Genomic DNA, 21,822 nt, shown 5'->3' with positions numbered 1-21,822 from the left:
CGGCTGGGGCATGTTGAATATGAGCATAGCCTCAGGATAAGGGCCAATCATTTAGTACTGAGATGAGGGGATATTTCTTTACTCAAAAGGTTGGAAAGTCTTTGGAATTCACAACCCCAGAGGATTGTGGATGGTCCATCGTTTAGTATATACAAGGCTGAGGTGGAGAGATTTTTGGTTTCTCAGGGAATCAAGGGATTGGGAGAGCAGATGAGAAAGTGGAGTTGAGGCTGAAGGTCAACCATGGTCTTGTGGAATGACGGAGCAGGCTCCATGGACCATATGGCCTACTCCTGCTCCAATTTCTTATATTCTTATAGAGCCTGGTGACCAGGATGACAAAGCTTTGGCAAGGTGAAAATGTGAATAAAAACTTGGCAATGCAATGCAACAAGGAGGATTGGCTACTAATTCCACATTCTTTCCAAACGTGCCACAGCTCCACCGTTTCATAGCTCTTTTGAAGTTGAAGAAGCAAAACAACCCACTCAGTGGATTCTTGCAAATTACTATTGAACTGACCTGCTATCTCCCATAACCCTGTGTGCTTGTGTCCTGTAAATACTGACCTCAAATGTCTTGATACATTCTTATTTATCTAAGCATTGTTACAAATGAAACAAATGTAAAGAAAGTAGGTGCTCACTCTTCAGTTGACAACTTGGAACGTCAGGGCCATGTGTATGCGATTGACAGACTTGCAGTTGGCTGATAACGTATGGCAGACAGCTGTGATTGACACGGAACTTGATAGGCTGAACATTGAATATCTTACCTATAGGACAGCATGCTCGTCAAGAACCGGTCACTGAAAGAAAAACATTACACGTTCACCTGGCAAGGGGAGAATTCAGAGGAATCTTCTATATGAGCAAGGCGTAGGCTTGGCTGTAAGGAACCCACTAGTCTCAATGATAGAAACCCCCACGAATGGTTCAGGATATGTTCTCTCCATCCACCCCTCCACAAAAACAGGGCCAGTTAATCTCATGAGCATCTCTGCTCCAAAGCTGCTGTTCACTACAGAGGCAAAAGACCAGTTCTATGAAGGGTTCGGCATTGCTATCAGCAGAATCACTAAGTCAGAACATGTTTACCTACTGGGGGACTTCAATGCAAGACTGGGCGTGGACCATGAGGCATGGCTTCCTGCCTTGGACATCATGGTCTGGGAAAGATAAAGGAGAACTGACGGCGACTACTTAAACTTTGATGCTGCCATGAACTTTGTGTAACCAACACCTTTCAGAACAAACCATGTCACAAGGTGTCCTGGAGACATCCAAGATCAGGGCATTGGTACCAGCTGGATCTGTTCATACCAGACATGACTCTCTGAACAGCAGTCTCAACATAAGCAGCTACCACAATGCTTACCATGAGACCAAACATGCCCGGCTGTGTACCATGGTTAGGATGCCACCTTTGAAGTTTTTTTCTTTCAAAGGAGAAATGTCATCCTCATATCAACATCAGCCATATTGCCTACCCAATTAAAATCTAGCATCCCCTTTACTCAATTGGACAGGCACTCTTTGGCATTCCCGCACAGAATCATAGATTCATAGAGTTATTACAACACAGAAATAGGCCCTTAGGCCCATCGTGTCTGTGCCGGCCATCAAGCACCTATCTATTCTAATCCCATTTTCCAACTCTTGGCCCGTAGCCCTATATGCTATGGCATTTCAAGTGTTCATCTAAATACTTCTTAAAAGTTATGAGGGTTCCTGCCTCTACCACCCCTTTAGGCAGTGTGTTTCAGATTCCAACCACCCTCTGGGTGAATTTTTTTTCTTCAAATCCCCTCTAAACCTCCAGCCCCTTCCCTTAAATCTATGCCCTCTGGTTATTGACACCTCCATTAAGGGGAAGTTTCTATTGTAGATGGTATATTGAAGTATGAAACATACTTCAAGACACCATCTACAATATTGCATTCTTGGCAAAAGGGAAGCAAGAGTGGAAAAATGCTGACTGATCCAAAGCTAACATCACTGTGATAGAACCTGTCACTGAAGTCAAGTTGTTCACTCTCATTAATTACAAGAGAGATCTGAACGAGAAGACTCTGAATACACTAAGAGCTGCTTGAAGTAAAACCAACAGACTGCTGGGTGGTACACCAATGACTGCTGGTTATACCTTTGCCAAAATATCCAGACGTCCTTGGATACAGGGAATACGAGGGGCATGTATGAAGGAATCAAAAAGGCAATAGGTCCACCAGCAAAGAAAATGGCTTCATTGAAAAGAAAGGCAGAGAAGATCATCACCGACTGCAGTAAGCAATTGGTGAGATAGGTAGAACACCACCTTGAGTTATACTCTAGGGAGAACACTGTTACCGAGGAATTATTGAAACATAAAAGATTCTGAGGGGTCTTGACAGGGAAGATGCTGAGAGAATGTTTCCTCTTTTGAGGAATCTAAAATTAGGGGCCTAAGTTTAAATATGAGGGGTTTCCCATTTCAGACTGAAATGAGAAGGAATCTCTTCTCTGAGAGTCATTACTGTTTGGAATTCTCTTCCCCAGCAAGCAGTGGAGGCTGGGTCATTGAATATATTCAAGGCTGAGGTAGACAGATTTTTGATTGGCAAGGGGGTCAAGGGTTATGGGGACAGGCAGGCTAGTGGAGTTAAGGCCATGATCTTATTCAATGGTGGAGCAGGCTCGAGGGGTTGAATAGCCTAATCCTGTTTCTACTTAATATGCCCACAAGTTCTAGGCACCATAGAGAGGCTGCCTGTCATGGCAGAGCGCGGTATCGACCCCACAGAGGAGGAGCTTAGCAAAGCTATTGACTCACTTGCCAAGGGCAAAGGTTCAGGTGCTGCTATTATACTGCCTGAGCTCATTAAGCAAGGGAAATGGGCACTCCTGCAGCATCTGCTGGAGAGAACTTCTCTGTCTCTGCTGGAGAGAGGGAGCAGTGTGCCAGGATATGGGGGATGCAAAGATCATGACCCTGCACAAGAACAAGGTCAACTGCTACGATTGCAACAACTATCAAGGTATTTCCCCGCTGAGCATTGTGGAAAAACATATTTGCTTGTGCTGCACTTGTCAGACTGCAGATCTTGGCTGAACACAGCTACCCCCAATCTCAGTGTGGTTTCAGAACAGGAAGATCTACAACTAACATGATCTTCTCAGTCTGGCAGCTGCAAGAGAAATGCTGTGAGCAAAGGGGTCTTACATACCGGAACTAATAGAAAACTGTTCAGCTTTACCTGCCTGAGTCCAAGACAAAGGGGTACCAGGACCTTATCAGAGAGTTACTCTATGCTGATGATGCCACATGAACATTCCATACTGAAGAACACCTTAAGTGGTAAATGGGCAGATTCGCACTTGTAAAGAGTTTAGTCTGACCATCAGCATCAGGAAGACAAATGTTATGGTCCAGGCTGTTGCCATACTGGCCATTTATCAGCATTATCAATGTGATGCTAGAAGTTGTTGATAGTGTCATGAAGATGTGCTTTATGCCAAATAATGATTTCTAATCCACTGACTGGAAACTTGAATTGAACTTTTAAAAACAGGCTTTTTCAAATTCCGAGACTAAAGATGACTTGCAGCCAAAGATGGCTACCCCAATTTACATTACTATATACTCCACATTCCAATGTATTGGATGGATTTGGCATGTCTGCAAAAACCATCAAAGGCAATGACTTCAGGTGAGTGTAAAGGGCTCCCATCTCCTGTCTCATTAGCAAGGCATCGATGGCATTCACCTGAGGCATTCAACTGTTGGGGATGGATCATTATCACTTGGATAATGGGACCCTGGCTAAGATAGCTTTCTAGACACGAGCTAATCAAGTTACCCTTGGAATACATGGACAATTAGCTTACTTGGATGCCCCAGCGGAGAATGAAGGTCAAATGGCAAACCAACCATTTGTATGATTTAAACACTTGTTTTCTCAGCAGAACTGAGGACAAGCAGTTGAGAAGCTGAGGGAGAAGACCTAAATGGGGTCTCTTCTGCCTCCCCTCTCTCCAATCCACCTAGTAATCTTTGAACGCTGTTTGCTGAGAATGACCAGGCAGGAACACCCCTACTGCAGACAGATTTCTTAAAATAATTCAACCCAGCACTTTGTCTAAGAACAACAACTGACTCAGTTGTCCATATTTTTAAATCAGAAGAATCAAAACCAACAATTCAGCCCTGAAGCCAGCTGAGTCACCAAACAACTGTATATTCTTTTTACTTGTTATACACTCTAATTTGGCCAAGTAATCTGTATTTGTGTACATGAAATTTGGTGTGTGCGAAAGTCAGAGTATGTTTTCTTATTTACTTAGATCAGTTTAAATATAATAAAGCTAAACTCTTCCTTTGTTAAAATCAGTTCTTTTATGACCACAGCACCTAAGCAGTTAAGTACTCATTGAATTGGCAAGTATATCTCTTTTAAACAAAAAGAACCTGTTGTGGTCAAACGGGGAGAAGGAAAAGAGGGGAACCATTCAACCTCTCTCCCTCCTGAACCTAACAATAGCTTCACTTATCTTGGCTCTACAATCACCAGCAAACTGTGCTAAAATCAACACGCTCATCAAAAAAGCTGCTGCCACCATGTCTAAGCTGAGTTAGAGAGTGTACAATAGCTTGACTGAAAACACCAAACTGTAAGTTGACCAAACCTGCATCCTCAGCACACTCCTCTACAGTGGTGAGACCTGAACAGCATATGCTTGACAGGAGAAAAAGTCTCCAACTTTGCTGCCTCAGACATATCGTCTGCATCTCTTGGCAGGACAAGATCACCAACTCGAGAAATACTGGAGCGTGCTAATACCATCAGCATACACTCATTACTAAGCCAACAACATCTGCATTGTCTCAGCCACATTCTTCAGATGGATGATGCCTGTACAGCCAAAGACTTTCTGTATGGTGAACTGGCCATTGGGTCACAACTTTTACTACAAGGACATTTGCAATTGAGATATGAAGATGGCAGACATTTTCGCTGAAAACTGGGAGACAGTCACTGACAGCCATGACCTCTGGAGGCTGACTGTTTGGAAGGGCATTGGAAGAGGCGAGCAGAAACAAAAAGCCCAGCTGGTTGAGAAGAGGATCCACAGAAAATAGAGACCAATGAATTATGCATCTTTTCAGACCACTGTCTTCTGCAGCAGCAAATGCAGCCAAGACTGCCATGCCAGAGTGAGACTCCTGAGCAACCCCAGGTGATGCATAACACACGGTGCAAACCATCATCTTACGGGATGGAAGACTGATTCTAATGGCTGACTGCTGTGCACCCAACACCCAACATGTAGCTCTTAGTGGCTTGTGAGAACAGTAACATCTATAGGCCAGTTACCCAGGATAGGAAACCAATGAGTCGTAAACAAAATAAGGCAGAGAAAACGGCTCTGAACTCTACACACAGTATGGTGACAGATGATGCTGCTGATAGGAAGAAACAAAATCCAGGGACAAAATGAAACATTTTCAGTTATATGATGTTTTTTGAGCTGTCAGCTCTTTCGGGGCTGCATCAGCCCTTTTGAAGCTGTTTGTCATTGTTTCTGGGTTTTATAGGTTGGCATGTAGTAGCTCACATTTAACTCATTGATAGCACAGGAACAGCAAATTTCTACCATATGGTAACTAATAATGCAGTTTGGGGATGAGTTTAATAAAGGCATATAATCCTTTCTCTCATAATGAGGAATAGAGAGATGGGCTAAAATGTAAATTTCTATGCTATGCTATGTAATATATGTGCCCTTTGTTTTATAGCCTCCTCCCCAGATCTATGATAAACAGCTTGATGAGAGAGAGCACAGTATAGATGAATGGAAAGGTAATGTGAAACAAGGACTCTGATTATAATTATGATCATGTACATTTGATAATCTTATATAAACACTTCCAAGTATGATGAATATTACTATATTCATTAAATTGTGAGAAATGATGGGTAGATTTTCAACTAGCTTTTGAGGTGCAAATCAATTGAATTGAAAATCAGTGGTTTCTAACAGCCTATTCTAATCTGCAAAATCAATATTATGCCTGAGCAGCAAATTGAAAATCTGCCCTGTTATATTTAATATCTGTAAACCTACAGCAAAAAATAAAGGATATATTTGTTAGCAACACATGTTTAAGTTCCTTGGTGACACTGGCCACTGTTGAGTGAAACAGGGTCCACATTGAATTTCTCCCAAAAGAGCAGAATAGAGTAAATCGGAATGGGTTGTTGAGATCACCAAAGAATCCCTTGATTTTCAGATTTTCAATATCAGAATAATTAGTAGTCATCACACTACAAACTTTTTAAATAAAAAGTTCCCTGTGACTGCTAAAGCCCTATCCTCAATTCAGGCACAATTGTAGATGGGAAGCAGGGCATAGAGGGTTGGGGAAAAAGATGGGGTATGAAATTCCACTGAATTGGTGGTGGGTCACATGGCTTCAGCCTGTCATCCTGAGCTCTCACCCCTGTAAACCCAATCCCAAATCCTGGGGATGGGATAATTTGAATATTAGAGGTAGGTACCCCTGCCTTTAGTGGCAGAATACGGCTAGCCATCTCATGGAGCAGGCACATACCAGAGCTAGATTTTGCACAGTATATTGGATAGGGTTCTTTACCCCAAGTAAGAAAGGAGAAATTTGCTTAAAGGGTAAGCACTTGCTTCTTCCTTTGGCAGGGTCTTCAGTAGGCCCAGAAGAGAGCCTATGCTGAGTCTTGCAGACGTAGGGCCTTTTGGACCACACCGGCTGAAATTCCAGCAATAAACTGAGAAGGCTTCCAGAATTACTCTGTAGCATTATGGAGTGCAATTTTTAAACTTTAGTTCAATAGGGTGAAAACTCAGTGGATCTTCCCACCCCAAACAGCAGACTCCTTGCTGAATCAGTTGGGGGTGTCGTTGGGTTGGGGGGTTTGGTGGGGGGGTAGTGGGGGTCACAATTTCAGCACCGCTCCCTTGGCTCCTGCCCACCCCACCCCAATTCCACTCTCCATTCTTGAAATTCTTCCTCTACTCTTCCTTGCTATAAATTAGCTTACAGTTACTAACCAACTAGGATTCACAACCCTTCTGTCTGCCGCTGATGGCGGGTACACTTTTGTCCTAAACAGCATTGGGTCATTGTAATACCTTGCAGCAGAGTCAAATGCACTGATTCATAAATAGGCAGGCCAAGCTCCAGCGATAATGTGCTACTGCCTGCCAAGATAAATATGCATGTCAAAGTGATTGAAAGGCTAGGGTACTGGTAAATGTGACTTCTGTGAGTACTGAGTGCCTGCTCACGGTATAGATGTTAAACTGGTCATAGTAGGAATTAGTTGATGTTCATGTTCTCTCTGGGTGCAGCCTATGTAGGTATTCTTGTGGCAATATTGTTTCTGTAGTGAAGATCCCAAGAGCCAGCACTGCTAGAATAAATTTAATACATTTTAATAAATAAAGATATTACATTGACTTGTCTTCTGTTTTTAATTTACAGAATTAATCTATAAGGAAGTGATGGATTTTGAGGAGAAAACTAAAAATGGTGTTGTGAAGGGGCAGCCGTCTCCCTCAGGTAAATCCAGTAACCCTGTACATAGATAATAATGTTGATTCTCAAATGTTATTATATATATATATCCTATTCAGCCATTTTCCATTGTTTCTATTAGTGTATCCCAGATATGCATTTAATCATTAATTGAAAGTTTTCAGCAGCTGACAGGTTATTTGTTTTATTGTAAATCACCAGAACAGAACAAAATGGCACTTCGATCAGTAAGGTAATAGTACAAAAAAGAATATTGGAATCATTGTTCTCATTTCTAATTTGGGCTGGATCTCCTCTCTGGTGGTTCTTTCATTTCTGGGCTACCTTTGCTGGACACCAGGTGGCAGTGAATAGTTTTCAATGCAGTGATTTATTTGTTTCAAACCTTCCTGTTGAAACGGTGCATGAAATACAAGGGGGTACGTGAAGAACCCACATAACTGAGGCCCTACAATGTGTTTTTGCCAATGTGTTCAAAGCATTTTCAGAATTTTAACATTTTCCAGTTTTTTTCATTAGTGTGGTGACTGCTTCCTCATGAACCTTTTAGTATTTTTCACGATTGGGTGTTGCTGGATATGCTGGAAAATTTTGCCCATAAATAAGCTCCAACTAAATTATCTCCAACTAAACAATAAAGAATGAAATGCACTGGTAAACTGTGAAGTGGTGCTGGGGGTGTGGGGGTGGAGTTGATCACTAATTCTAGTCTAAAATTAGTGAATGAAGGAAAATAGCATTCCAACTGCTTTTTTGATTTAGGACTCCGTCACATGAGGAGTATTTTCAGTCTTCTGTCCTAGAATATCCTTTTGCCTTTAAAAACATTCTATAAATATTACCTTGAATAATCTGGTTTGATGTGAAATAAATTTTTACTTTGCTGCTCGAGATTCATTTCAAATGTGATTAGGGTTTTCACAAAGGCTAATTTTTGAGTCATTTTCTGTAACTGCCCTTCTTTCAATAATTTTTGCCAGATCATCAGATCCCTCTGTTATCTTGATTATTTTTTCCCTCCATACCTGATAGGGTGGGTAGGTTGAATTTAACATGCATTTTGAGGTGGAAAGCTTACGAATATTTCCGATATTCACCTAGGTGACTCTGTCCATTCATACGCCCACCCTCAGCTGAGACCCTCCAGTTTTACCTGCATTATAGCAAGGGACAGAAACAGAATAATTGGGGTGGCCTTTGACTTTGTGAGATAATGCAAAACAGGTGGATCGGCAGCCGTTTTATACCTCATCTGATCTTTATTTACATTGAAGTCGATGGAAATTAAAACCAGTTGTGTTGTGTGACGTGGTGCTGAATAGAATGTCTCCTCTTTCTCTTTGAGCTGGCACATTCACTATGCCACCAGCAAAATATTTTTTGCATGAGAAAAAAGTCAGTTGAGAGATGAGATGGTGGCTTGTCTCCTGTAGTGGCTAAAATTTCCCGGACAGCTGCTCAAAATCAAATGGTTGTCCTGAGGTTCCTGATTTTATTTGGGTCTCCTTATGATGTTACAGCTGCTAACTAGTTTGCAGCATAATACATGGCCAATTACTGCTTAAAGAAAGGCATTTGAAAATAATCCTACAAATACAAGGATGTTATAATGATTCTTGTGAATGTTTGGTTTTCAAAAGCTCTCTAACGCTGAGCCACCCTTTTTAAGCTTATTGAAGTCACAATGTAATCTGCTATAAAGTACAAGATTTATCTAGAATATAATGTCCTTGTTACTAATAATTCAAGCTGGGGGGAGAAAACCAGTGCTCACCAGTATATATTTGTAACAAGAATTGAAATGCCAGAATGGAAAATCAGTGACTTACGTCACTCCACAAGTTAGAGTGCACCAGAATCAAACAATTACAAAACACTGAAATTTTTATTTAATGTTATTGTAGTGCAACAGTGTTAGATTTCTATACTGTAAATATATAAAAGGAAAAGCAAATTAATGAGCAGTTGACATTTTCTTAATGTCTTCCTATTTAAAGAACAGGCAAGATATCACCAAGGCACGACAAGATACCATCCCCAAGTTCAAGTGAATATCATAACAATATGCACATTTCACTTCAGGGGTGCATCTTTGAGAGGACACAGTTTAAACAAAGAAAGCCAAGGGTAACTTTACTCATTCCTTTCTCCAATCAGTGAGCCATATTTAAAGAGGGAACAAATTTCTCCCCATCTCAGTCCAAAATGACCAACTCTTCATCCTGAGATCATGAGCCCTTAACTCTATTCTCTCCAACCAGGGGAAACAGCCTCTCAGCATCGATGTTGTCAAGCCCATTAATAATTATATACATTTCAATGAGATCACGTTTCATTCTTCTGAACACCAGACGGTATAGGTTCATTCTACTCAATCCCTCCTCTTTGAACAGTCCTCCCGCCCCAGGAATTAATCTAGTCACCATCAATCTCTTTGAGATTTTGACTGATGGCTCCTTCCTGAACTCAGCTTACCATATTCCACAGTGGTGTTGTTGAGATCAAGAATGTTCAGAGTGGAAGGTGAAGAATTTTTCTTCCATTGCTAGAACACTTTGTAATGGTACCCCATTATGCTGAATTGCCACATGTTTAGAAGAATTTCACTCTCTTTTCTTTAATGACATAGACTGGTGAAATAGACTGTCAAATGGCTGGTGAAATTTGATGAAGACAAGTGTGAAGTGATGAGAAGAGGAGAGACAATTTAAACTAGATGCTCCAATTTTACAAGGGATGCTGGTTAAATCTTTGAAGGTGGCAGGACAAAACCATTAAAATCATACAAGATTCTGTGTTTTATAAATAAATCAATAGAGTTTGAAAGCAAGGAAGTTTTTCTAAACGTTTATAAATAACTGATTAGGTGTCAGCTGTCATATTCTATCCAATTCTGGGAACCACATTTTATGGAGCTTGTTAAGGTCTTGAAGAAGATGCAGAAGAGAGTTTTCAGAACGGTATCAGATTTTCTTTTAAGCATACTTTCGTGCATACTTTTTTCCATTTAGGTAATAGTGGGGAGGTGGTGGGAGAATTCCAGGACTGATTAGCAGCTTGTTGAATCTCATCATGGATGCTCCTTCCATGACCAACAAGTCTTGGCATGGGATTTGAACCCTGAGCCTGGTCCAGGGATAGGGAAGCTACCATGGCATTAAAAGACATCCATCAGAGATGAGGGACTCCGATTATGAGGAGAGACTAAAAAAGTTGAAGTTGTTCTATTTTGAGCAGAGAAGGTTAAGGAATGATTTAATCGAGTTGTTCAAAATTATATGGGAATTTGATCGAAATAAGGGGAAACTGTTTCCACTAGCAGGAGGGTCAGTGACCAAGGGACACAGATTTAAGATAATTGGCAAAAAGAAAAGCGGGGAAATGAGGAAAATATTTTTCCTAAGGGAGTTGTTATCATCTGGATTACATTGCCTGAAATAATGGTTGAAGCTGATTCAATGCTAACTTTCTAAAAGGAAGTTGATATATACTCAAAAAGGTGGCGGGGGTGGGGTAGCATTGTAGAGCTATAGGGGAGGAGCAGGGGAGTGAGACTAATTGAAAGCTCTTTCAAACAGCTTGATGGACCAAATGGCATCCATTGCTGTGTAATTCTAAGTTTTCTAAAATTGTATCTACAAGGATTTATATACAGATATATATTTATGAAGCTATTGTACATTGTTATCCCATGCTGCTTGCAGAAACTGTAGGTGGATACACTAAGATTTTCCAGGATGGTAGAACTTCCGCTGGGAGCAATGCGAGTTTAAGGACTGAAGCAGTTTGTTCTTGTACACTGGGGTCCAGTTTACTCTGGAAACAAGGCGATCCTATTACTCATGGTCCACTTGTTTAAGGTATTACACTGAAAATGTAAATCAGCAGAAATGTAAAACAGGCTGCTGATTTGCTACTTGCCCATTTTACTAATACAAATTCAATGTAACCCTCAGGATTTCAGAGTAAAAGATTAAAAAAAAAGCCTTTTGAAAACCCTGAAGACCCCACTTACTGTTGGTGGAGGGAACTCCTCATTCAGTGACTTTGACTTTTTGTTGATTTTTCTAACATTTGCTTTGATTCCCCCTAAGGTTAATGGGAGTCTATTAATACAGTTAGTGGAAATTTTCCAATAGTTGTTTATAGGTTCACTACAAGTTTACAAGTTAACCTATAGTCAACCAACGTCACTAAAACAGATTATGACTGGACATGTGGACTAGAATTATATCCTCAAAAATAAAATTTAGATTTTGATCCAGCTTGGCTGTAATAAATGACATTGAGTCTGCAGCAGAAATAAATAAAACAATGTTAGTAACTCTACAACTAATTTAACCATTGAATGATATTTACTGTGGTCGGTATTTAATTTGTACAGAGCAGCTCCATGTATATTGTACTGATCAGTTTAGTCCCATTTTCTAGTGTTGTTCTGTGTCAGCTGTGGCTCAGGTGAAAGCAGTCTTGTCCCTGAATCTGAAGGGTGTGGGTTTAAGTCCATCAGACGTTGGGAACTTCATTGTAATATATCTGCATATCATAATAAGCCCAGCTCACTGGAATCATCCCCCCAACGCTGGATCATCCGAGCATGTTAGTTTGATTGCATAGCGACGTGTTTCACATCTGTACATAAGTGACGTGCACCTAGCGAGCTGCACTTCGTTCAGAACTTCGAAGTTTGTTTGCCTACCTTGCCTCGGGCAGCACTCGCAGTCATCAGTGCCAGACTTCACAGGCAGCACCACATCACTTTTAGAGGGGCTCACGGGCAGGTCTCTATCTTTCAGGGCAGCCATAAGGCAGGGGTGGCTTTTCAATGGCTGCAGGGCTAGGGTTTGCTTGGGGAAGGGGGAGAAGTGGCCTCAGGCAAGAGAAGAGGCTACAGGATGAGGGCTGTACTGGGGAAGGGGTGGTAAGCCAGGGGTTGTGTGGGGGCACAAGTTCATCTGTGCAAGTGGCCTCAAGATGATGAGGGCTGAGGAGGTAGTCTCCAGAAGAGATGAGGCCAGGTGGACATGTGAGGGTGTGTACGAGAGAGTGAGTGGTGATGTCCCTTGATCTGGCAGTGAATGAGATGCCAGTGAATGTCTGATGGGCTTGAGGTGTGAGTTTAGAGTGATAATATGGTTGCCTTACACTGGCAGCAAGGATGAGATCATTCAACCTCTATCTGCATTGGATGGCTAACCTCTTGTGTGCAGCATTGGCACTGATCACCACTGCCATCGCCTACCAAGCTGGAGTGGTGAAATTGCTGCCTCTCCTATGGCCAGAGCAGGGGTAGAGGACATCACGGTGGGCCTCCACAGCACCCAAAAGCCACTCCAAGGATGCATCACTAAATTGGGGAGCTGCAGTCTTCTTGCCTTTCAGGGCCATGTCTTCTATGCAGCAGTCCTGGACTGCAAACACTGAGAGGTGTGCACACAAGTAGACTTGAAATATGGCACTCGGCATGATGAAGCGGCGAGGCGGCAGCATGTCGAGCAAATGAGAGCCTGCCCGCCATCGAAACGGCGTATTTCCCAGGAATGCATGATTAATGAGTGAGGATTGGGATGATATGGTGTGAAAAGCCACCAATGCAGCCGGCGAGTAAAACATTCTTTATCCCGCCTGCTACCATACTTAGGGCAAATCTGGGACGATTCCTCCCTTGTGCATAAAAATCTAGGTTGACGCTCGCAAGCATTGCACTGTTGGAAGGTTTGCATTTTGGGATGAGGTGATAGACCGAGGGCCAATTTGCTGTCTCAGGCGGATGTAAAAGGTCCCATACCTTGATTTATAGAAGAGCTAGGCAGTGATCGCAGTGTCCTGGCCAATATTTACCCCTCGATCAATATCACTAAAATAAATGTTTATCGAGTCATTATCACAATGTTGTTTGTGGGAGCTTGCTGCATGAAAATTGGCTGCTGCATTTCCAACATTACTTAAAAACATTGGCTGCAAAGTGCTTTGGAATTTTCAGAAGTCATGAAACAGGCAACATACTTTTCATCCCTTCTGCCCCTCCCCCCTTCTTTTCTTCCTTTCAAGAAGTTTTTGATTGGCAATATCAAGTACCAAAGAATTTCACTGCTTGTTTCTATTTAAATATGTTGTTACTGATGAATTTTCAGGATTTTTTTTGTATTCACATTTCAGGAAAATGTCATCATTTCTGTACTGCATCCCAGCCCCAGTTGGTGAGCGTGTGCCCTTTCTTGTGCCTTTACAGATGCCAGTCGTCAGCCAATTTGATTCACTCTACATGATATGAAGAAATGGCTGAAGGCATTGGATACTGCAAAGGCTATGGGCCCTGACAATATTTTGGCAATGGTACTGATGACTTGTGCTCCAGGACTTGCCGCACCCCTAGCCAAGTTGTTCCTATATAGCTGCAACAGTGGCATCTACCTGGCAATGTGGAAAATTGCCCAGGTATGTCCTGTACACAAAAGCAGGACAAATCCAAACCACCCAATTATCACCCTGCCAGTCTACTCTCGATCATCAATGAAGTAATGGAACTTGTCATCACAGTGCTATCAAGCGGCGCTTGTTTAGCAATAACCTGCTCCTTGATGCTCAGTTTGGGTTCAGCCAAGGCCACTCAGCTCCTGGCCTCATTACAGCCTTGGCTCAAACATGGACAAAAGAACTGAACCTCCGAGGTGAGGTCAGAGTGACTGCCCTTGACATCAAGGTAGCATTTGACCAAGAGTGGCATCAGGGAGCCCTAGCAAAACTGGAGTCAATGGGAATCAGGAGCAAATCTTTGTGTTGGTTAGAGTCATACAAAGCACAAAGAAGACGGTTGCAGTTGTTGGAGGTCAAGCATCTCAGTTCCAGGACATCATTGCAGGAGTTCCTCAGGGTAGTGTCCTAGGCTCAACCATCTTAGACTGCTTCATCAGTGACCTTCCTTCTTTCATAAGGTCAGAAGTAGGGATGTTCGCTGATGACTGCACAATGTTCAGCACCATTTGCAACTCCTCAGACACTGAAGCAGTCTATGTCCAAGTGCAGCAAGACCTGGGCTGACAAGTGGCAAGTAACATTCGCGCCACACAAGTGTCAGGCAATGACCATCTTCACCAAGAGGGAATATAACCATCGCCCCTTGACATTCAATGGCATTACCATCATTAAATCCCCCACTATCAACATCTTGGGGGTTAACATTGACCAGAAATGGAACTGGATTAGCCATATAAATACTGTAGTTACAATCGCAGGTCAGAGGCTAGGAATCCTGTGACAAGTAACTTACCCCCTGACTCCCCAAAGCCTGTCCACCATCTACACTGGCATCCCATCCACAAACATTCACTCCCTCCACCACTGATGAACAGTGGCAGCAGTGTGTACCATCTATAAGATGCAGTGCAGACTCACCAAGGCTCCTTAGGCAACACCTTCCAAACCCAGAACCACTACCATCTAGAAAAACAAGGGCAGCAGACACATGGGAAAACTACCGCCTGCAACTTCCCCTCCAAGTCACTCACCATCATGACTTGGAAATATATCACCATTTCTTCACTGTTGTTAGGTCAAAATCCTGGAACTCCCTCCCTAACAGCACTGAGGGTGCAGCTGCACCACAGGGATTGCAGCAGTTCAAGAAGGCAGCTCACCACCACCTTCTCAAGGGCAATTAGTGATGGGTAATAAATTCTGGCCTAGACAGTGCTACCCACATCCCATAAATGAATTACAAAAAAACAATTCTGAGCATGTTTGAACAGGCTATGAAATATTATAATATAGGTAACATGTGAGATCATTATATAGCACCTTTTATGACCTCAGAGCACCTCAAAGCATTTTTCAGCCAATGAAATACATTTTAAGTGTAGTTACTATTGTGATGTAGGGCATCATAGCAGCCAAATGTGTACACAGCAAGATCACACAAATAGAAATTGGATAATCTGTTTTAATGATGTTGGTTGATGGGGCCAAATATTGGCTGGGACACCAGGGACAATTCCTTTACTTTTCTTCAAATAGTGCCATGGGACTTTTATGCCCACCTGAGAGGGCAGATGGGGCTTCAGTTTCATTCCTCACCTGAAGTGCAGCACCTCAGACAGTGCAGCACTCTCTCAGTGTAGGCTGAATTGTGTGCCCAAAACCAGGATTTAATGGCCTCTCTCACCCAGTGGGATATTACAGTCCCGCTGAACTGATTGGAGATTTAAATGGCTTGCCACATCTGCAGGGGGGAGACACGTCATGGCAGGGCCATAAAATCCTGGCCCAAGTGCCTGAAATGGAACTTCAATGTGTGACTTTCTAACTCAAGAGGCAAGATTGCTACCACAGCCTCAGCTGGCATCTATCTTAATCCATAGAGTCAAATAGAAAACTTAGCAAACATTAAGATTAAAAAATTGTCAAAATTTTAGGGTTGTGGTTCTAATAATTGTATTAACATTTATAGAAAATGATGGAAAAGCAGGTAAAGTTAAGGAAACCACTATTTTGCTCAGTTTGGTACTTCAGTGTATAAAATGGATAATAGTATTTTTGAGTTCTACCTGTGTTAATGGCAGGAGATCATCGTGTACATTTTAGCCTGGCACTTCTAGTATAGTGTACCAACACCTGATCCTGGGGATATTTTTCATTGGGGTCTGACTCTTGTATTCCCCAAAATAATTGGTCACAACTTTGCAAATGTAAAGGTTGATGAGCATTGAGTTGTCATGGAATATATGAGGGGCTTTTAAAAGGTTCCCTAATCCAGACTATGGTTCGCAACTCCTCTGAGGGTCCATGAACAATGAGCCATGAAGAAGCTGGCCTGGCACCATGAAAATTGCAGGGGACAAGGAGATGCCCACCCCACAATGGGGTTGAACAGGTCGGGATTGCAAGGTGCTGGCTTGCTAACCACACCCTTATACCACGCCAGAAAAATTGCCGGCACTGGGAAATCCGGGAGCTGGGTCACACCTACCATTTTAAATTGCTCTGGACTTGTCCGAGTTCTGCAAAAATCTGGCCGACAATATATTTTATGCAGAGAATTATCTCTGAATATGATGGGATTGATTTTGGTCTTCTAGGATGAGGCCAGAGGGTGGTAAGTGGACCAAGAGCAATGTCTTCTTTATTTTCTGGGCCCCCTCATTTGGGAAGTTTGACACAATTGTAAGTGGGTCATGTTGGAGGAAGCTGCTTCTCTCCCCTCTCTCCTCTCACTGTTTACTCTTCTCCCCTCTCTTCTCTCTCCTCTCTCTTCTCTTCCATCTAAATTTCTGTGTAGTGCCTCCAGTAATTTGCTTTAGTTGACCCATAGATCTGAACATATAAAATTCTGCTGCAGGGAGTGGATTCCTAAGATATGTCGTCAGCTCGTTTTACAGCCAGTATCCCTCATCTCCTAGCAGCCAGGCTTCCTCTAACTGTGTACTGGACAAACAGTGAGAATGGATATTTATGGAATACAAAATCCTCATGCTAATTGCCAGGAAAGTAGGCACAGATATGCGTGACACTTTGCTGGTGATCACACTTCAGGTGCCCACGAATGGACTCATTCACATGGTGATTTGTGAAGGAGGTTGTGCAGGATGCTGTCTCTTTGTATCCACGGGGCATGGTGAATGTCTTTGCACTGGAAAACAAGGCATCAGTCATCTATTTAATACAATCATGGACTGTGGACTGACTGACATTGCTGATATTTCCTGTGACAGCCTAGAAGGAGCTGGCAACAAAGAATTTTCAAACTGCAGCAACCTTGACTGCTATATGCAGTGCTGTGGTTGCTGTATCAGTTGGCTACAAACTTGACTGCTATAGGCAGTGCCTTGCTTGCTGTAGCACTTGACTACATGTCTTCCTGCAGGATGTGACACAACTCTTATTACTGCCTCCTGGAGAAGCAGGTCCTCCTCATACTGTGAAGCTTGGAGAATTGCAGGTATGTTGTTCTGAGCCTATGAACTCCATCAGGATAGTAAAGAAGAAGCCTTCTATCTCTTTCTCTTTCAGAAACAAAAGCTCCTTCACTGCAGAGCCTATGTAGTTACCTTACCAATAAATAATCAATCCAGGTCAGCCATTCACACCAATGCTGAATATTGTCCATATTGAATCTGGGGCTGAAGGTCCTCCCCTAAATTTAGTCTGCAGCCTTAAGGGGCATTGAAGCTCTTTCCTCAGTTTTTTGGCACTCCTTCTTTGTGATTTACAGAACCTGTTGAACCACAAATAGGATTTTGCTTCATGGGATTAGCTTTTTCAAGTCAAAAAAAACTAAGCCATCCCTTGGGAATGCCTTATGTTTTGGAAATTCTGCTCACATTGAAAAGGGAATTCTGAGAATACCAATTGATGTTGCATGCATTTTATTTCCCAAACCTGCGACCTTTACCACCTACTAGGACAAGGGCAGTAGGAACATAGGAACACCTATGTTCAAGTTCTGCCCCAAGCTACACACCATCCTGACTTGGAAATATATTGCTGTTCTTTCACTGCCACTGTGTCAAAATCTTGGAGCTCCCTACCTAACAGCCCTACCACAACGACTGCAACAGTTCAGGAAGGTAGCATAATGCCACTTTCTCAAGAGCAGTTAGAGATAGGAAATAAATACTAGTGTTGCCTGAGTTGACCACATTCCATGAATTATTAAAAATAAAATTGCTTCTTTGACATTTCTTCCTGCTTCAATTACTCTAGCAAAAGATTAGAAAGCAGTTTCCACCATGCTGAAGGAATATTCCCATTAATTTGACAACAGCACAGAGAGGACACAGTACTGAGAGTCAACAACACTCTTGCACGTGCATCATGTTTGTCAGCTGGAGTGTCACCAGTTAATGAAAAGTGAACCATATACAAGTGGCTCATGTTGGCTTTTGATGCTGTTTTGTTCACAGATTGCCCCTTAAATCAAAACACCCACTCTGCAGGTTTTGAAAGAATTGTACAATTTTTTCCATATCTTTTTCTTCTGGAGGCCTAGGCCAAATAAAGGAGAGAGTCTCACACTGCTCCCCTATGGAATATGATTGGCCAAGTTTAGCGTCAGTTTAAAACTGAAACTGCTTAGCAATATCACTATTATGAATGCATGCTTTTAGCAGGAAATGCAACTAGGAGGTTGATTTTTTTTTAAGTTGGCTCTGTAGTGTGAATGTCCTTTATTAAACTGTGTTCCCGGATTTTATGGCTCTACTGTTAATTTCTCAGCACAGGTGCAGCAGTGAATAGCAGCGAAAGCCTTCCTCCATCCTCATCAGTAAACGACATCTCATCCATGTCAACCGATCAGACCCTCGCGTCGGACACTGACAGCAGCCTGGAAACTTCAGCAGGACCGCTTTGTTGCAGGTGACTAACCGTCTGCCTGCGGAGCCCCTTCTTCTTTAGAAAATGATGCAAGTACTAAATACTCGGCGCGCCTCTCTGGAAATGAACTATTTAAAAAGGAACGTGGAAGTACTGATGCTAAAATATTATGTCAAAATGCTTTGCTTATACCTCATTCCAATGAAACTAACAACGCTCATCAAGAGTATTAGGCAGCATCATTTCACATGTAAATATGTGATAATAAATTAGCTCCCTGTGGCACTTGCTTTGACAACACAAGGTGAGCAAGAAAGATACAGCATTATAGTTAAAACTAAATGCACTTTCGTCTCCTTAAAGTTGCAATATGTGTCCCTTCTTCCACTTATTATGTATTTACTGACTATAAACACCTTGTAGAAATATATTCCTATAAATGGCCATATGCATATTACCTACCAAAAACCTTATTGAACTCATGCTTCATGACAGTAACTATGAAGATGACAGAAAATGCAATTCTATTAATTCTTCGAGCATTGAATTTCATTGCCATTTAAAACACAAACAAAAATTAATTTCTGTAAGTCTAATTAAAGGGACATCCAAAAAACATACCATTTCTGACCATGCATAGACTATAAACTGTAATGTTAGTGTTCTTGATTTGAAACATTACTGCCTCCTTGAACAGTTAAAGGGTCTTATACTCTTTCTCCCTGTCCTAATTGGGCTGCAGTTTAAGTTTGCCAGATACTTATAATTAAAAAAAAATCTTTTCATAGTAGACCAATTTTCATAAAATGGTCCAATGACTGTGGATTGACGTTACATTAAAATGGTTAGGTGGTGGCTATGTTCTGTTATACTTTGTCATTCATTTGAAACTAAATTGAAAGCCCTTTAGTAACTTATGACAAGGAAGCACATGTCATTCCCAATGGCATGATTTTGTTCATTAGCTTTTGGACATGATAATATGACATCATCACTTGAAAAGAATTAAAATTGAGTAAGGAGAGCAAACTCAGTTAGACTTGTGATCTAAATTAAGAGATCCTGGAATTCCTGCTTATACATGCATCTGTATGCTACGTTTTGAGGTGGCGGGAACTTCTGGCCAGTAAAATAAAAGACATGCACATATAAAGCGATTGCACACCTTGACATAGTTGGCTGCACAGAGTCTTTAGTTGCACTTGCCTGTAGTTGTGCATGATCAAACTTCCAAATATATTACTTTAAAATGGAAGGCAAAATATACTTAGATATACTGTAGGCTATTATGTGATGCATAATGTATGCAACCAAGGACCTGAAAAATGTTACTGTATTCTTAACCCCCTTAATGCTGAACCTGCATGGATTCGTAATATGTCTATTCTGCTCCCCAACAAGCAGGGAGTTATTTTGAATTGCTATAAATTGCATTAACCAGAATTCAATTTGTTAACTGTCCACTTGAAATTAAAACAAAAACTTTAACTGGTGGGAATCAGAACATTAAAGACTAACATTCAAGACGTTAGTAATGCGAACTCTACCAAAATAGAGCATTGGGATTTACAACCACAATGAGTTCATTTTAAAAAAGAACGTTCAAATTTAGGTTAAGATCAGGACTGAAATGACACAATAGGAAATTATGTAATATTTGATTGAGTTGCAAATTTGTGAAGAAGTAATTTTTATGAAAAATGACTGATTTCCAAATGAACATCAGAAAGATTGGCTGCATGACTGGGTATATAAAGTCCTTGGAACATTTCAATGAACTATCACAAAGAAAGAGTGCTTTCAAAATAGCAATTAGGATTTAGCAAAACTCCATTCACTTCAAGATAAAAGTTAGGAATAATTGAAACTGAAAAACAAGCATACAACAGTACAGAAATGAATGTACTTGAGAGGATACCTGCAAAGTTAACATGAATTCAGGCAAAATGAATATTCTGATGTGAAACAGAGTGAGCATCCTTATTCTCTGACTTGTTGCATTGAGACCAATGCTAACTTTTCTGAAGCTGTGTTAGTGACATGAAGCTTTGCTGGCAGTGAGGGCTGGTCAGAAAAATCAAGCCTCTGACTTTTACATTGAATTGTGTTACACCCATGTTTTTGAGGCATGATTTGAGAGGAGCAAGTGAAGGGGAAAGCCTGAGCCTCATTTAAATATAGTTATTTTTGTCAAAGTTCATCTCAAATTTCCCAACCTGAGTGAGAATCTGTCTGCAATGCACATGTCACTGATAAAGTAAGCACATTGAGGATTTGCAGGCCTGGCCTGCTAAAGCAGGCTTAGAGGAAGGATAATGTCATAAAGGAATAATATTTGTTTTCTTCTGCATTTTCAGTTAAATTTTGCTCTGTGCCTTGGTTGATTTTACTAGGTAAACAGTCCACATTTTTAATTGTTTAATCTACTAATATTTTCTATCCCATAATTCCTCATTTCTGCAGCCATTTAAATAGCACTAACCAAGTGGTGAGGCTGGGAATTAATTTGAAATTTTATTGGTTTACATTATTCAGGTAAGAACGATGATCAGGACTTGGAACATAATATACCAGGCTTATAAACGCTAGAGGAAAGATAGGGAACATGGTAGTGATTAAGGATGAAATCACTTTGGTAATATGAGAGGATATAATGAGAGGCAATGAAGATGGGTGGAATTAAGAAATAGAAATGGGTTTACGACTGTAATGGGAGTTGGGTATAGGCCCCCATTGTAGCAGCTGTGTGGTGGTATATTACATAAATGCAGAGTGGTTTTAATGGAAGATTTTAATTATATAGATTTGGATAAGCAGATTAGCACATATCAGAAAGATAACAAATTTCTTGAGTGTGCCCTAGATAATTTTCTGCAGCAATATGTCCTAGAGTCAAAAAGGGGCCACACCAATTTAGATCTTGTGATGAGTAATGAGCCAGATTTAGTCAACAACCTAATG

At 41.4% G+C, this 21,822-nt stretch overlaps 1 protein-coding gene across 7 annotated transcripts in view; it reads left to right on the top strand.

Moving 5' to 3' along the window:
• The window catches only part of mapk10 (mitogen-activated protein kinase 10), a 214,555-nt gene extending 195,648 nt beyond the window's left edge, over positions 1–18,907 (top strand). For 3 of the 7 annotated variants that reach the window (XM_041186850.1, XM_041186815.1, XM_041186802.1), the window contains 3 exons: positions 5,776–5,839; positions 7,498–7,575; positions 18,768–18,907. In XM_041186850.1, the coding sequence (XP_041042784.1) occupies positions 5,776–5,839; positions 7,498–7,575; positions 18,768–18,907 (282 nt within the window). Of the gene's footprint in view, positions 1–98; positions 134–210; positions 219–5,775; positions 5,840–7,497; positions 7,585–18,762 lie in introns of all 7 variants that reach the window. The other 4 variants (XM_041186842.1, XM_041186825.1, XM_041186808.1 and 1 more) reach the window with 3 other exon arrangements.
• Positions 18,908–21,822: the final 2,915 nt, after the last annotated feature.

Source organism: Carcharodon carcharias, chromosome 1 (genome assembly GCF_017639515.1).
Source record: "Carcharodon carcharias isolate sCarCar2 chromosome 1, sCarCar2.pri, whole genome shotgun sequence".
NCBI classification, from domain to species: Eukaryota; Metazoa; Chordata; class Chondrichthyes; order Lamniformes; family Lamnidae; genus Carcharodon; species Carcharodon carcharias.
The sequence above is the reverse complement of the archived record's forward strand: the minus strand, read 5'-3'. Positions and strand labels throughout refer to the sequence as shown.